Source organism: Podarcis cretensis (genome assembly GCF_951804945.1).
Source record: "Podarcis cretensis genome assembly, chromosome: 12".
Taxonomy (NCBI): Eukaryota; Metazoa; Chordata; class Lepidosauria; order Squamata; family Lacertidae; genus Podarcis; species Podarcis cretensis.
The window spans coordinates 24596586-24612088 of record NC_137181.1 but is presented as its reverse complement, the minus strand read 5'-3'; the positions used below and the strand labels follow the sequence as shown (position 1 = coordinate 24612088).

The 15503-nt window shown below is 37.5% G+C and overlaps 1 protein-coding gene across 10 annotated transcripts in view; it reads left to right on the top strand.

Moving 5' to 3' along the window:
- CACNB2 (calcium voltage-gated channel auxiliary subunit beta 2) overlaps positions 1–12926 on the top strand; it is a 126952-nt gene extending 114026 nt beyond the window's left edge. For all 10 annotated transcript variants that reach the window (XM_079948305.1, XM_079948306.1, XM_079948303.1 and 7 more), the window contains 6 exons: positions 98–156; positions 1881–1990; positions 7771–7922; positions 8466–8561; positions 9231–9416; positions 10859–12926. In XM_079948305.1, coding sequence (XP_079804431.1) covers positions 98–156; positions 1881–1990; positions 7771–7922; positions 8466–8561; positions 9231–9416; positions 10859–11338 — 1083 coding nt within the window. In that variant the 3' untranslated portion in view covers positions 11339–12926. The remainder of the gene's footprint in view (positions 1–97; positions 157–1880; positions 1991–7770; positions 7923–8465; positions 8562–9230; positions 9417–10858) is intronic.
- Positions 12927–15503: the final 2577 nt, after the last annotated feature.

Below are 15503 nucleotides of genomic sequence, written 5' to 3'. Positions count from 1 at the left end.
CCCACACCTGTGGTTGGCAACATTTTGTTCATTTAAGAGTAAAAATATTAATTCACTAATCTCACATTAAATTGGTTTGTTTCTTCTTTACTTTCAGGTGACAGACATGATGCAAAAAGCATTATTTGATTTTTTAAAACATAGATTCGAAGGGCGGTAAGTATTTAAGAATCTAGACTAGGTTGCATTAGTTAAGACTGAATCCCATCCCCACTTCTAAACCATATTTCTAAATCTGAATGGAATTCACATTTATTTTTCTTGTAATTGCTTTTACTCTTATTTGGGTTTTCTCATGTTTGTTGACATCCTTCTTGAAATAAGCTACCAGAGATCACAGTTGAAAGACCTCTCCTTGAATTTCATCCATGTAAGCCTTAAGGGCTTGAATATGCATGGATGGATTTTGTTTTGTCCCCTTATGCTATATCCAACTTGCTTCTCAAGTGTGAACAAGTTGGTCTCCTTTCCTGTTGTCTGCAAATGTTACAAGCATATTTTCTAAGCTTTATCCAAGCAATATAGCAAAATATTGTCACCAATGAACCTCATGTGTAATATTTTTTTCCTGTGTGGAATTCTGTTTGTTATTTGACATGAATTACAAATCTTCAGAAACTGATATTATTTGATTAGTTTTGAAATTAATGTTGCACTTTACCTTTTTTCAAAAACATTGAAGGTAGGCTGCAGTCCTATTCCTACTTACCTAGGAGTTCTGGGTAGGATTGACGTCTTAGTGTATATCAGCTGTTTTTAGCAACCAACAATTCAGAAACAAGAAAAGCAAAGTGGTACCTGGATACATAACTAAATATATAAACATTTAAATAAAAGCAGATTAGGGATACAGGAATGGGCAGAGGGCAGTGGGAGTTGCAAATTATCACCTCAGTCACTGTTATACTGATGGATCAGATGTTACTCTGTCAGCAACATAAATGTATACAACCCCTGGTTTTTTAAAAAAATCAACTAGCCTCATAATTGTAATATAGTCTTGTTAGCAAGTATTTTGTTTCTAGTCAGCTAGTTTTAAGCATGTGTTGTGTAGTGGAAAAAAGCAATCTAAAGACGATTATCGCTATTTGCTATGACCTGGATTCCACTTTCAAGTGGTAAACTGTTCAGGAAATAGTTTCACAAGTCTCAAGTCTCTGTTAAACTATCTTCTGTACATTTCTGGCAGTTTCCCAACCACTGCTTTAAAAAACAACGACCCACCCCCACCAAGTGTGGGGACATTTTGGCTCTCCAGATGTTGCTGAACTCCTACCCTCATCATCCCTGGACATTGGCCATGCTTGCTAGTGCTGATGGAAGTTGTAGTTCAGGAACTTCTGGAGGGCCAAAGGCTTCCCACATCTTCTCTAGGGTAATGGCAGATCCCTTGTTTTATAGTTAGTTGTTCATTCTGGCTGCATGTGTTTTTCTATAAATATAATTCCCATTGTGAAAGGCAACTTATTTGATAAAGCTATATTGTATAACTGTTTTAAACACAATTTTTAAGGCAAATTTCCTGTACAGAGATTATACCACTGTTACTGTTTCTGCTGTTACAGCATCTAAGTTGTATTTGATGCTTGCTTTTTTTTTTTAAGTTCCTTGCCTAGGCAGTTGACAGTCAAAACTAACACACACACACACACACACACACACACACACGAAGATAACTACTGTACAAGGTTTAACTTGGGAGCAGATAAGCAAGAATAAAGTCTGAAACCTCAAGATTTTAAGTGCTGTGTGAAAACCCCTTTTGGCTCAGAAGGGGTAACAAGAAACCAAAAGGAGAGGCCCTAACTTGGTGTGCTAAAAGTATCCTAGATTTCTCTACAGTGAATTACAACACTACTCTTTTTTCTTGTTTTGTTCAGTATATCAATCACACGGGTCACAGCAGACATCTCGCTTGCCAAACGCTCAGTATTAAACAATCCCAGCAAGCATGCGATAATAGAACGGTCCAATACAAGGTCAAGTTTAGGTAAGTGAATGGAATGATAGTATTAAAAGTCATCACTAACTATAATAATCTAAAACTTGAAAACTCTTCATTTTATAAAAAAAGGATTATTCATTATAACTCCACAATCAGTGTCGGGTTTAGGCACTGCCTCCCTGTGGAAGTCAATTTGGTACATCCATAGATCTTACTGAGGTAACACATGTACTTCTTGGGTAATTGTGCACCTGAAATTATGTGCCTGTTTCAAAGTAGCAGGTTTTTCAAAACCATTCTTAGATTCCTTCTGTAGCTTAGTAATTTCACTCATAAAGAATGTAAAAATAAAATAAAAATGTCCATGGTATTACAAAAGTTGGTCCAATATTCATCTAATATAAATTCTTATGTACTGGTTTGCTTCATATGTACATCTCACAAACCTTTAGAATAAGTTCAGGCATCTTTCTTGTAAGATATGAGAGCAGGGGCACCAACTCATGGGGACTAAGCCCTTTTGCACCACCAATGTCCCCAAAAAATCAGGGGGAAGAGCAAAGACAAGCAAGCAAACAAAAGCTGACCATGTGCTTAGCATGGTATGTGTAATCTTTCTTCCTTGTCAGTATTTATCTTTTTTTCTCTCTTGGCACCATGTAACTGTGGTATTTGTTTTCCTCAGTGTTGCTCTCTTCTTACTCTGTTGTGGCTGATTTCTTAGTCCTTTTGAACCCTTCATTCTTAAATGTGTAGGCAATCACTAATTCTCTTATTAGTCCTATTAGTTAATAGTTTATATTCCAACTTTCTTCAGTCACAGAACTCAGTTCAGTGTTTATGGGGTTTCCATAATCCCCCGTCCAAGCACTGACCAGACCTACATGTGCAGGAGGTATTTGCATCATGCTTCCTCAAACCATACACTGGGACCATGGACAGTCTCACAGCTAAAAAAGAACTATTCCAAGTTCATGTCAAGTCATTAGCAATTCAAGCATTTCCTCTTATAAATCCTTCTGGGCATAGCATGTTTGTTGTGTTTCAAGAACAAATAGCTGTTGAAAAGTTATTTGAATCTACATTTGTGTGAGAAAGGAAGCTTTACTCGGAACACATGGTTAAAATCCAGTAGCCATATATGTGTCTGTGTGTACATGACATCTGTATAAGTTGCTGAACCACATCTATGGCTTTTGCTTCATTTAGTCAGTTTCAAGAATCCAACCCCCTTTTTCTTGTTTGTTCCCATGTATGTTACATTTCTAGCTGCTTTTGTTGTAACCTTATCTCATTCTGTATGCTTTGGACAAGAACCTGATTCTCTTGGGTTTTTCCATTCTTTGCTTCATTAATGCCCTCCCTTTCCAGATGTTTTGGGTATGTATATATGGTTGCTAATTATTTTTGCTTTTGTCTTTTTGTTCATGACGTATTGCACCTCACAAAACCACTATCTCTTTCTGATAGGTGGTTTTGTAACAGTAAAAACAAGTTATTGGTGTAGTCTGTATGGAATTCTCTATTCTAGAGGGTATCAATGATTTTAAATGTCAGAAATCAAGTCACGGTTGGCAGGAAAATACTCAGAAAAAGTAAGATTGGATATCTAAATTGTGTACTCAGAATCTGTACTGCACTAGTCTAAGATAGTAAATGTGCAAGTACGAAAAGAGTTGTGCACAGATGTTTGTAGAAACAGTTCTCCTTTGTGTAATATATGCACACATTCTTGCATGTATATTAGAGGAGCTTTGCTTTGAAAATCTTGTCTTAGAAGCTTTGTTTACTTGTTTTGTTGCTATACATGCCATGCCGGTTGTGTTAGAAAAGACAACCTCCAAATGTTTGGAAAATTACTGTATTTTAACTAATGTGTAGTTGATGTGTGTTCATCCAACATCCCTTGTTTCTAGCAAAAGATACTGTATGCATGAAAACTACATCCATTGTATAGTGGTAGCCCTTACAATCTATCACTATAAGGAACTAAAGTTTTCATTGCTTTTTAAATATGCCATTTTTGTAGTAAACTGTTTACCGCATTGTACACAGAACCCAGTTCTTAGCCTCAGAGGATCATGAATCTAACAACAGTTCACACACCTAATACAGCCCTGATCAAGAGTTCTCCATTTCAAGGATTAGAACCGCTAATTTGCACATATTTGTATGATGAGCCTTTCACCCATCTTAATTCTCTTAATACTGCATCATTCATGGCCAGAACACCAGAGGGTTGGCTTATAATTCACAAAATAATCATACTGAAGAAGAAACAGTTACAAGGATAGAAATCAGCAATGCTTAAAAATCTATTTTTAAGATATTGTTCTTTATTTTTTTATACCATAAAATATACCTTTACCTTTAAAATCTTCTCTCTTGGAGAAGAAAAATAACATTCCAGGCAAACAAAATTTGAATAGAGCCAAAACACCCTTTGGGAATTTTTCAGTTCAAAAATGGGGAAAGCGGGGAGCTGTTTCACCACTGCCTATCCCATGATCTTGTTGATTGTGTGTGTGTGGCACCCACATGTAGCTGTGGAAAACAAACAAACAATTCTCTATCATGAGAGTGGAAAGCACTGCACTCCTACTTGGTTTCAGATTTTAGCACTGTGACAAAGTCAGACCATGATACATTCAGTGCTTTCTGCCCTCACCATGGAGTCTTTCAGGTTAAAACAAGAAAGGCACCCACCAGCAATTTGTAATAAAATTGTGAAAAGTAAATTGGGGATTTAAAATGGCATATTGATCATTCTGCATAATTTCAAATAATAGGATATAAATATATATATCTATGATTAACAGAATTATTTGATTTGATTTGATAACTGGTTAAGATAAACAAATCCCCAAAAAAGATATAAAGCAACTCCACTTTTCTATAAAACTTATTTTCCCACTGTCTACCTTCCCTAACTCTGATTATGTTTGTTAGTTTTATCAACTAACATGTACTATGTCGCAGACTTCAAACACCCAGGCTTCTAATTCAGGAGGGTCTGTTTTTTACCCGTACCTGACATAATGGTCATATGGGCTGTTAGAATTGACTTTAAAATCTTCATGCAGCACTACATCTTTAGTATAGCTAAATAATAATATTAAAGGGTTTCTTGGTCATTCATAAACCATAATCTATCCTTCTCTAATAATACTTTATCCAAATATAACCTCATTTGGTGCCAAGACCACAAAATGTGAAAAAAAATCTATTTGAGATCACCAGCATATACTACTGAAGTTGGGATATATTTTGTTTAATCTTCTTGGTGTCAAGTATTGTCTTGTAATATGTGTTCCTCTTTCACATATCTACTTCCATATTTTAAACTAAATATTTCTGGACAAATCTGTTGCCCATTGTCTTTGATAGCAGTTTCTTTGCATTTCAAAATGCAGTAAAATGCCATGAGCCAATGCATTCAAAATTCCAAGAGCAAGTTTACCTCACAGTGCACGCCTGTTTGACCTCACTAAAATTACCAAAATGGATCCACAGTCTGATAGCCCGAGTACAGGACCAGGTTGCTGATGGGGTGGGACCATTTTGGCTTCAGCCATTAAGGAGAAAACTGTGCTTCACACAAATTTCTTACATGGGAGCAATTTTTGTGTCAAGCATTTTATCATGTAGCACATTATCATCATAAGTAGCAGGGTTATTTTACTGAATTAATTTGTCCTCAAGACAGTTCAGTATTGGTGTACAATTCTTTTTTATTGATTAGGCAGTGGGTTAAATAGCTTCCTTCTTTAGGAAGACATTCATTTCATTGACTGGCAGGTTCTCATATTTAAATCTCATTAGTTGTTTGAAGTGAAATCTGGTGAAGTTAATAAAGAATAGAAATGTAGAAGTGTACAGAGGACCTAGTATCCAGAAGTTGTGTCAGATTATATATATATAAAATATATAATATCAAATCTAAAGTGTGTGTGTGGGAGGGATTCCCATTCATAGGAAATGTGGCTTATATCTAGAGGCAAAGTTCTGATATAAGCCCAATTAAATATGCTGGTGTCAATCCACCAGCATCTAGATGGGATTGGGGCTAAGGCATTTAGTGTGGACCACCTTTGTTCAGAACTTAAAAATCTGTTCCTAGCCTAGATGGATAGATATTTCCTATGTTATATTTTGATATTTCGTAAATTAATGTATTTTTCTATAATTGTTCCTGCTCAGTTTGTGAAATACAACATGAAAAGGTCAAACATATATATATATTTCCAAATACACCTTTGCAAATTTAGGCCACAATCTAGCCAAATTAAGCCATATTAATATCTCTGGTTTCAGTTAGAATTTGTACTTAACGTTCCCATTGAAATCATAATTCAACTTTTGCTGAACTGTGTGGTCGTTTGCCATTAAAACGAGTAGCAATTTATCAGCTTCTTCAGAAAATTAAATATCAATCCACCACATGTGAGATTCTTTGTCTTCCTAAATATCACAAAAAATGCCACTGTAATTACAAATTATAAGACTATAACCCTGCTGAAAGTTCCAAGAGCTAATCCTCGCTTGAAGTTTTAATAAATGTTAACACCTTGCTGCTAAAACATTCTTGCCAGCATAGCAACTGCCCAGTTGCAATCTGGAGACCTTTCCTGGCTCTTAAATAGACTTGCCTCATGAAAGAGGGAGCAGCTTTTAATGTGAAATAAAACTGGGTAAAAATGTTTTAAATATAAGGCAACCTCTGGAATGTTGCCATTTTGTGTATCCTGGATCAGTCTCCACTGAGAATACTATGCTTTGACTGAGGCCAAGGATGGAGGCCTCCTTTTCCTTCCATCCCATACTTACCCTCTTCCAGGAAAAAGTAGCAACTGACAGTGCTTGACACTGCTTTGAAAAGGCTTCCAGCACAATGACCTTTAGTCACACACACAAATTTGTATGGAATCACTTTTAAAGAACTGCTTTTTGAGACTGCTTTTGCTCCATAAGGTCCAGTGTTACACATGAGACACCTTTCTAGTGAATTATTAAGCCATTCTTGATCATTTCTTTCTGATTTCCAGCAGATCTCTGGACATGTTTTTAACCTTTGTACTTGAGACCTTGTGACTCTTTTGTTCATGTTACAAAAACTAGTGACACAGTTGAGGAAGGGCTGAAAGCACTGTAAATACAGTTCATTATTTTTTAAAAAATTGCAACTATATAAATCACTGATATTCCCAAGGCAGCTAGCACATATATTTCATTGACATGCCAAAGACAGATAAGAGAAGTGCCTATTGAAATAATTTTTTTAAAAGTTGAAGTAATCCAGTACAGAAGCGTAAGACGACAAATATTGATAGAAACAGAGAGAGTAGGATTTGGTCACCCATTACTTTGATTACTATCAGTTGAAGATGGTTTACTGGCAGCTACAGTGTGGGATAGTGAAAGGTGTGGTTTTATTTCTCTTTACTTTGACACGCAGTAGTCTTAGGGCAGCAGCAATGGCCCTTAGAGAGTATGCTATATGAGTGCAAAGCATTCAGTTTGATTAATGTTCATAAGCCACTCTTATTCTTGGGCCCTCGGTGGTGCCAGGAACGGCGCTGGATCGGGCTAACCACCCGAATGAAAATGTGAAGAAAGGCCAGTATCCAGATACTGGGCAGGGGATGAAAATTCTGAAAGATTCTCTAACTCGTATACCCAGAGCTCCTGTTATTAAAATGGCCATAACCTGTTGGCAATTTAGGCTTCTCCAACCTTTTAGCAAACAGAATCATCATGTTCTATATAAAGAGTGAGTGTGGAAAATGAACCTATCCATAAACAAGTGTCTCTTTGCTTTTCCACAGCTGAAGTTCAGAGTGAAATTGAACGAATATTTGAATTAGCAAGGACGTTACAGCTGGTAGTACTTGATGCCGATACTATTAATCATCCAGCTCAACTTGGAAAAACCTCTCTGGCTCCCATTATAGTGTATGTAAAGATTACTTCTCCAAAGGTAAATATTTTCCACTGGTAGTTCAACGTTTGGCCTAACCTTTGCTTCCAGTCCCATGCCGTGGTGTGGAGATACTTGCGTTGCCTGGAAATATTGATGAATTTCATCTTTGAAGTACTGTGTGGTAAAATATATTTAATGAGTGCCTGGCGTGCTCTGGTCTATGGGGTCACGAAGAGTCGGACACGACTAAACAACAACACATAAGTACAGTTTGCCGCCGTATTTCTGACTAAGTCCAAAGGAAGAGCTTATACAATTGACATCTTTTGTATGGGATCTGGCTTCACAATATCAAGCAGCAAGAGTGAAATCGCTGGCCCTGAATGCAAAAAAGAAACCAATTTTAAAGAATTTAAAGGGGCAGTGTGGCTGCTTGCTGGTCCACTGTGACCGACCCTGCAGTGTTTTCTGTGCCCCTGCTTTAAAATACTTCCCTCATTACAGTATCTATGCATGCAATCTGTTTCTTACATGGTTCAAAATTGATTCCATTATATTTTCATTCTTTCATATTATAACTGTGGTCTTCTTTTCCCACAGGTTTTACAAAGGTTGATAAAATCCCGAGGCAAATCTCAGGCGAAGCACCTTAATGTTCAAATGGTAGCAGCTGATAAACTGGCTCAGTGCCCTCCAGTGAGTTATTCTTAACATTATATGGGTAGAGCTGTGGAACTGTAACTCATTCCTTTCTCTACTGATTGAAAACGACCTGAAATTAAATCTGTGTGTTCATTTTTGCAGCAAGTTCTAGCCATGAGTTCACAAATCTCTGTAATTAATTATTCCACAGTTCAGCTATCTAGACACATGCAAAACCTGTTCTAAAAGCAATAACCATGTTAATCAAATGGTGGGAAAGGATCCTCCCAATTGGTGCAATTACTGTTTTTGGAAGACAGTTCCATGAACATAGCCCAGCCAGCTGGATTTGAGGGGATGAATAGTGCATGCAGCACTATGTAGCACAGTTCCTTATCCAGGTCAAAAGGCCACTAAATAACTCCTACATCAACGGTCTCTTCCTCTATCTACCCAAGTATTGGATATTGTATGCTGGGTGCTATATCCTGGTCTTCTAGCTTTCTGTTGTAATAAACAAAATCTTAACCAGAATGGTGGAAATAGTGATTCCCCACACCCCAGAGTAGTAAATTTCTGTGTTGTATGGCAAAGCTTTGGCTGAGTTTAAGTGTCACATGAGTTTAATGATTTGAATATTATGAACATGGTTTTCCATAGTTCTTTGGTTATGGCGTTAGATTATTTATTTTGCGTTGTTTTGACTGAACTAATCATTTCCAGGAAATGTTTGATGTGATTCTGGATGAGAATCAGCTTGAAGATGCTTGCGAACACCTGGCTGACTATTTGGAAGCTTATTGGAAGGCCACACACCCTGCTAGCAGCCACCCTCCTAATGAGCTTCTCACTCGCACACTGGCAACCGCCACTCTTCCTATCAACCCAGGCCCAAATGTTAATTTGCAGGTAAAGGTATTTTTTGTGCCATTTGGTTTCAAGGCTTTCCTTCAAGAGTCCCTGCTGTGTACATGCACTGTGGTGGCTGTTTGTGTTACAGAAATGGATCTAATTCCCAGTATTAAAAGATCACAGGTGTCCTCTCAGCTTTCAGATCTGATGCAGCTGAAAGATGAGCTGTTCCATTTCAGCCTAAAATAAGTAAAATATCTGAAAATGGAGACAGGTTGTGCAATTTACAACAGCCAGATTCCAGCCTAAAGCAAAGCCCCCAGTTCTGGCTTTATTGAATTAATAACCAAAAGTAGTCTATATAAGGTTAAGTAGAAGTACTTTTTCTAGGAGTTATGACTGTAGAAAACATCAAAAGAGTTCTGCTCTTGCCTTAACTCTAGTTTTGTAATAAAAAATGAAATTGTAATATTTAGGATAATATCTTAAGTATGAGCATTTCATTAGGAGTAGTTAAATCTTTTGAATTTGCTTTTAAGTGATTTTGTGAAAATTGTAAAAAAAATGATGCAAGTTAAGATGATTAATCAAAACTGTTCATTTTTCAGTGATTTCAAAACATTGTGCTGATGAAGATTAGGTTTGATTATGCTTGGTAATTTTCACTTCTGTTTTCAGTAATGTGCTAGGAAATTGAAACAATAATTTCACTCTGTTTTTGTTTTTTTTGTGGCAAAGTTCAACCCTTCTGCAAAAATAAATTGGCAGTTTAAAAAGACATCTTGCCACAACTAGAATGCACTTACAACACAATCCAAACATGTTTACTCAGAAGTAAGTTCTGCTGAATTCAGTGGGGCTTACTCCCTAGTATGCTTGTGTAGGACTTAAAAGCTTAAGTGCCTTAAAAAACACTACAGCAGTGATATTATTGGTGTTATAATACAAGTGCTATCAAGCTTGAACCTCTGAATAATTTTTATTTTAAGGACAGTATCCTGTTTTTAAAATGAAAACTCTTGATTCACCTACATTCTGTGGTTTGCTATTGATCTTTTTTGCGGTGATGTCTGCTTTCAAAAATCTTTCAGGTTTATCTCATGCCCGATTCACCCACCTCATTGCCAGATCTGCTCTTTATTTTCCATGTGGTGTGTCTGTGCTGGGAGGTGGGGCTAATCAAAATGTTCTGAAAGTTGATATGATCACCAGAGCTCAGGGCCTAACTGAAAATAAAGTGAAACTAACTTTGGTTTCTTTGTGGCATGAAGGTTCACTTGTATTATAAAGCAGTATCTCCAGTAAAAGTTCCAATTCTTGTATTCCTAGATTTGACTATAGTTGTTAGCCATAGGTTGACTTCAGACAGCTTACTGTGGAATAGCATTGTGAAAAAGATGTCTGCTTAACAGTTTAAGGATCATGACATTACTGGTTTATGAGGCGTTTTCTGCTCAATATTTGCCAGTGTGAAATTACAACTCTGTTGTATTAATCAGGGCTCTCAAGGAGATCAGAGGAATGAACAATCGGCCCCTGAACGAACTGGTTCCCAAGCTGAAGAAGCAGCACGGGCCGAACCCACCAGGAAATCTCAACACCGCTCTTCCACTTCAGGCCATAACCATCGTAGTGGAACTAGTCGTGGCCTGCCTAGACAAGAAACTTTTGACTCTGAAACACAAGACAGCAGAGATTCAGCATACGTAGAGCCAAAGGAGGATTATTCTCATGAACACTATGATTCTCATCGAGATCACAGTCACAGGGATGAGTCCCATGGGAGCAGTGATCACAGGCACCGAGAATCAAGGCTTCGCTCAAAGGAAAAGGACCGAGAGCTGGACCATAATGAAGGCAACAAGCAGCGTAGCCGTCATAAATCAAGGGACCAGTATTGTGACAAGGATGGGGAAGTGGTATCTAAAAAACGTAATGATACAGCAGAATGGAAGCGAGAGGTGTACAGTCACCAATAACGTTTGGCAGTTTTGTGTTTCTTTTGAAGTTGTGTATGACAAAGCCCCACCCCACCCCCTTTTTAAAAAGAACAAATCTGGGTTTTCATTGCAGAACATGTGGTATCCTGTATGCTGCTTTAAAAAAAAAAAAATTGCTGTTGCTATCACAGCAATAGCATGAAATAGAATATTCATTTTGATTAGTGCTATAACACATTGGCATAGTACAACTGCGAAGTCCCTGGTGTTGTACCAAGCTTTTCTCCCCCCAAAGCCATTTTTGGTAGCTGCCACTTGAACAATATCTGTTGTCATCAAGGTGTTGTTAGTGTTTTCAGACAAAATACAATTGGTGTTTATTAACTTCCCATGTTTTTCAGCAAGCCAAAATCAGCACATCCAAAACTGAAGCTCTCATCTGTTTTGATTTTTTTTAATCGTTAGGCACCTGATTTGCCATTGATTTGAGAGCCACTTTCTGTTGATTGTACTTCTAGTGGACTACATTTGGAGACAGAATTCAGTTTTGCCTTACACACAGGGGATCATAAAGTCAAAATCTCTTTTCTATGTACTGGTACTGTGTACTGTATAGACAGTTTATAAATGTTATTTCTGCAAACACCTTCTTATATAAGATTGACCACACTGTTTAAAGTCCTAATGCCAAGTCAGCAGATTTGCTTTTGAATTACTGGCAACTGGAACTAGCCTCATTCAGGAAATTTGTTAACAAGGTTCACTCTAGACACACTTTCTTCAGTAGCAGAAAGCTTATATTTAGTGTAAATAGGAATACATTAGGATAAAAGGTTGGATTGTCCTTGCAAACTTAAAATCATTTTTGCATTTTTAAATCTACAGCAAAAATAATGTGACACTATAAATGCTCTAAACAGGACACACTAATTGCAGTGAGCACACAGATAACGTTTTTTCTTGTCAACTTGATAGGCCACATTTGACATGGTGCAAGTGTGTGTTTGTGTGTAAAACAATTTATGACAGGAGTGGTTGTAAAGGGTACACAGAAGACTCTATAGGCAACCCATATGTTATGAATCAACCATAATTTCCACCTTTAGCTGCTCAGGTATTACGATTTGTACACACATGCAGTACAATGTCAGGAAATCCTTAACTGTACTTTCATGAAAAGGGATTCCCACACTTTCAATACGCCCTCTTATCAAAGGACCACATGATCTTCCAGGCTTAGATTTCAAGCACCACACTGGCCATGGCAGCAGAGAACTCATTTGAGCAGCTAAATATGGCAATTGGGGCTGAATCATAGCACATCAGTTGGTCCCGAGAATGTAATTATTCCAAAAATGAGTAAAGGTTTTCCTTCTGTCTGCAACTCTAAAGGTCCAAATTGCAGGCAAGCAACATGAGGAAGTTTATGTCTACAGGTAATTGGGAAAGCATCAATCTGCTGGCTCTTCGTTGAGGATCCAGGAAAGTAAAAAACACAGGCAAATGTGACTGAGTGTTTCACTGGAAATGTAAAATCTTTTTGTGTTTTAGAGTATTTGTTTTAGTAAGAAAAGTTTACACTGCTTGTGGAGAGTTATTTTGTTGGAAAATAAATTTTTGTAGCTTCTCCACTTTCCTATATTTGACAATCTCTGTATCCTGGTTAACATGGCCTTCCGACACTTGCCTCTGGATTTTAGCCTCTAGCAAGTTCCTAAAAGGCTATTGTAACTTTCTGACAGAAGCAAGCAAGACTCCAAACTGAATTTCAGGTTTGCCCTGTACAGCTAGTATACTTGTAATGAGAGCGAGTTAATACAGTCTGAAAAGGGAAGGCAGTAATGGAGACAGGTGCTCCACACACACAATTTATGTGCTGGGGACTGGAACAAGTTCCAGAATACCCAGTGGGAAAGACATTCACATCATTCTTGTGGACAGTGGTTCCAAATCGGGAGGTCAGCGTAACCCACCCAGGGGGTCTGTGGCACCATTCAAATAACAAAAACTACCAAAGAGAAATAAAAATTGTCAATAATATGGGGTACATGGCTTGGCTTTTGAAAAACGGAAGCTGCAGTACTTAGCTAATTGGTAACTGCTGCGCTATGAGACTTTAATAGGACTCGAAGAATTAGAAGGAACTCAGGGAATCGGCAACTCTCTCTCTCTCTCTCTCTCTCTCTCTCTCTCTCACACACACACACACACACACACACACACACACAAACCTACTACAGTACTATGGAGTAATTACAATATAATGCTAGACTGCCAATGTCCAGGGTTAGGTGAACAGGAAGCTATTTATCCCAGAGCTCTGCAGACACTTCTAATTAGGGAGAGTATTTCCACCTCTCCACCCATGATTCCTTGGTGGGAGGCTTCTCACTATTTGTTGTATTTCTGCTCAAATTCCCAATATTCTAAAGCCCTACCCCCCACTCCCCTGGCTATAGTCATTACTCTTAATACTTTGAATCTGGCTTTTAAAGCCCATTCTTTATTGCTGCAGGATTTGTTCTACTTAATCTTTGCAACACTTTGGCAGGATTTCAAATTCTTCAGCTTCTGCAACAAGCTTCCATATAAAGCTATGAACTTTGTAATTGTCCAGTTGGAACTGGAAACTCAATGGGTTTGATTCAGATAGTTCATTTGGACTGCAATTCTATTCACTTATATGGATGCAATTCAACTGATCTCAATGACACTTTTGAATAGAAATATATAAGATTGCTATGTTAGTTTCCATTGAAATCAATAGGTCTTAAAGGTGACAACTAGCTTGTCTCATTGATTTAAATGGGATTTAAGTACAACTAACTTGGTTTAGATGCAATCCAATGTTTATTCATTTCTTCATAGTATGCACGATTAGCAAACTGATGAATTCTAACAAATCTATTGGTGTCAAGGCTGAGTACTATAGCTCATAATCTTTTAATGATTACTATTTGGTACTTAATAACCCTATCCATAATGTGTTTTCCTCAATTACTCTTAAGAGAAAGAGAAGAGGTAGGCTGGCCTTGTACTTCTTGCAAAGTGATGGGTCATTTTTCTGTTACGAAACTGCTCACCAAGAACCTGACATTCAGGCAGAATACAACAGGGTTTTTAAATAATCAAATCAATACTAAAACACTCAGATGAAGAAAGTGCTATGCATTGAAGAAAGTGCTATGCATATACAACTTTGCTTTATTTACAGCATTGTAAAATGGCAAATGCCCTTTGCCCCAATAATCAGGATTTGTGCTGAATACTAAAAGCTTTTTAACTTACGTGTTTTTAACCTTGGAGAGGGTTGCTTGTTTGTTTTATAACTGAAAGCTGTGGGAAGAGAGCTGGAAAGAGCAGAAGCTCCCCAATTAGTCATTCAGGGTAGGGGTAAGTATGGTAAGGGGCACTTGGCACAGGCGCTTAGTGGAATCCTTCCCCCAAAGAGTCTCGCCTGGTGCCTTCACTGCATACCGTTAGGTGCCAGGTGAAAACGTTTCTTTGTGACCAGGCCTATGGCTGATTAGCACTTCATGGCATTTTTAATGGGGATTTGGGGGGGTTGCTTTTGTTTTATTTTTTGTGTTCTCATTTGGTATTTTTATGTTTGTAAACCACTCTGTGGTCTTCAGATGAAGGATGGTATACAAACTTGATAGAACAGTAATAATTAATGATGGTAATAATAATAATATGTTGACTGGCAATAATGAAGATGCAACAGTACATTTAAGAAGGATTTTGATCTTAAGTCAAGATTATGAAGAATGGGTAAACATTTATAAGTGAAATTTATATTGTTTTTATTGTTTCATCTCCACTAAAAGTTTGGAAACAAAACAGGTAATGTAATGGTTTTCCAGACACTAAGAGGGCTTGCTAGGTATGCAGAATTAAACTGCAGTATGTATGCTAGTTACCACAGAGTCACAGTCAAGTTAAACTCCTACCCTCGGGCTCATATAATTCAATAAATTTCCTTTAAAAAGGCAAATCTCAATGAATAAAGAGGAAGAAATTTTAGGATTTAAAAAACTCCTTCTACTTGATTGAGTTAATGCACTTACAAATTCATTCTTGCCACGACAGATTCTTGCACATTCTGTGCCATGGAAGTAACAAACATGTACATAGTAGACTCTATATATTAACCTCCACAAACTCACATTTTCCCCTCGGGATTTCCACTCCAATTCTCGCC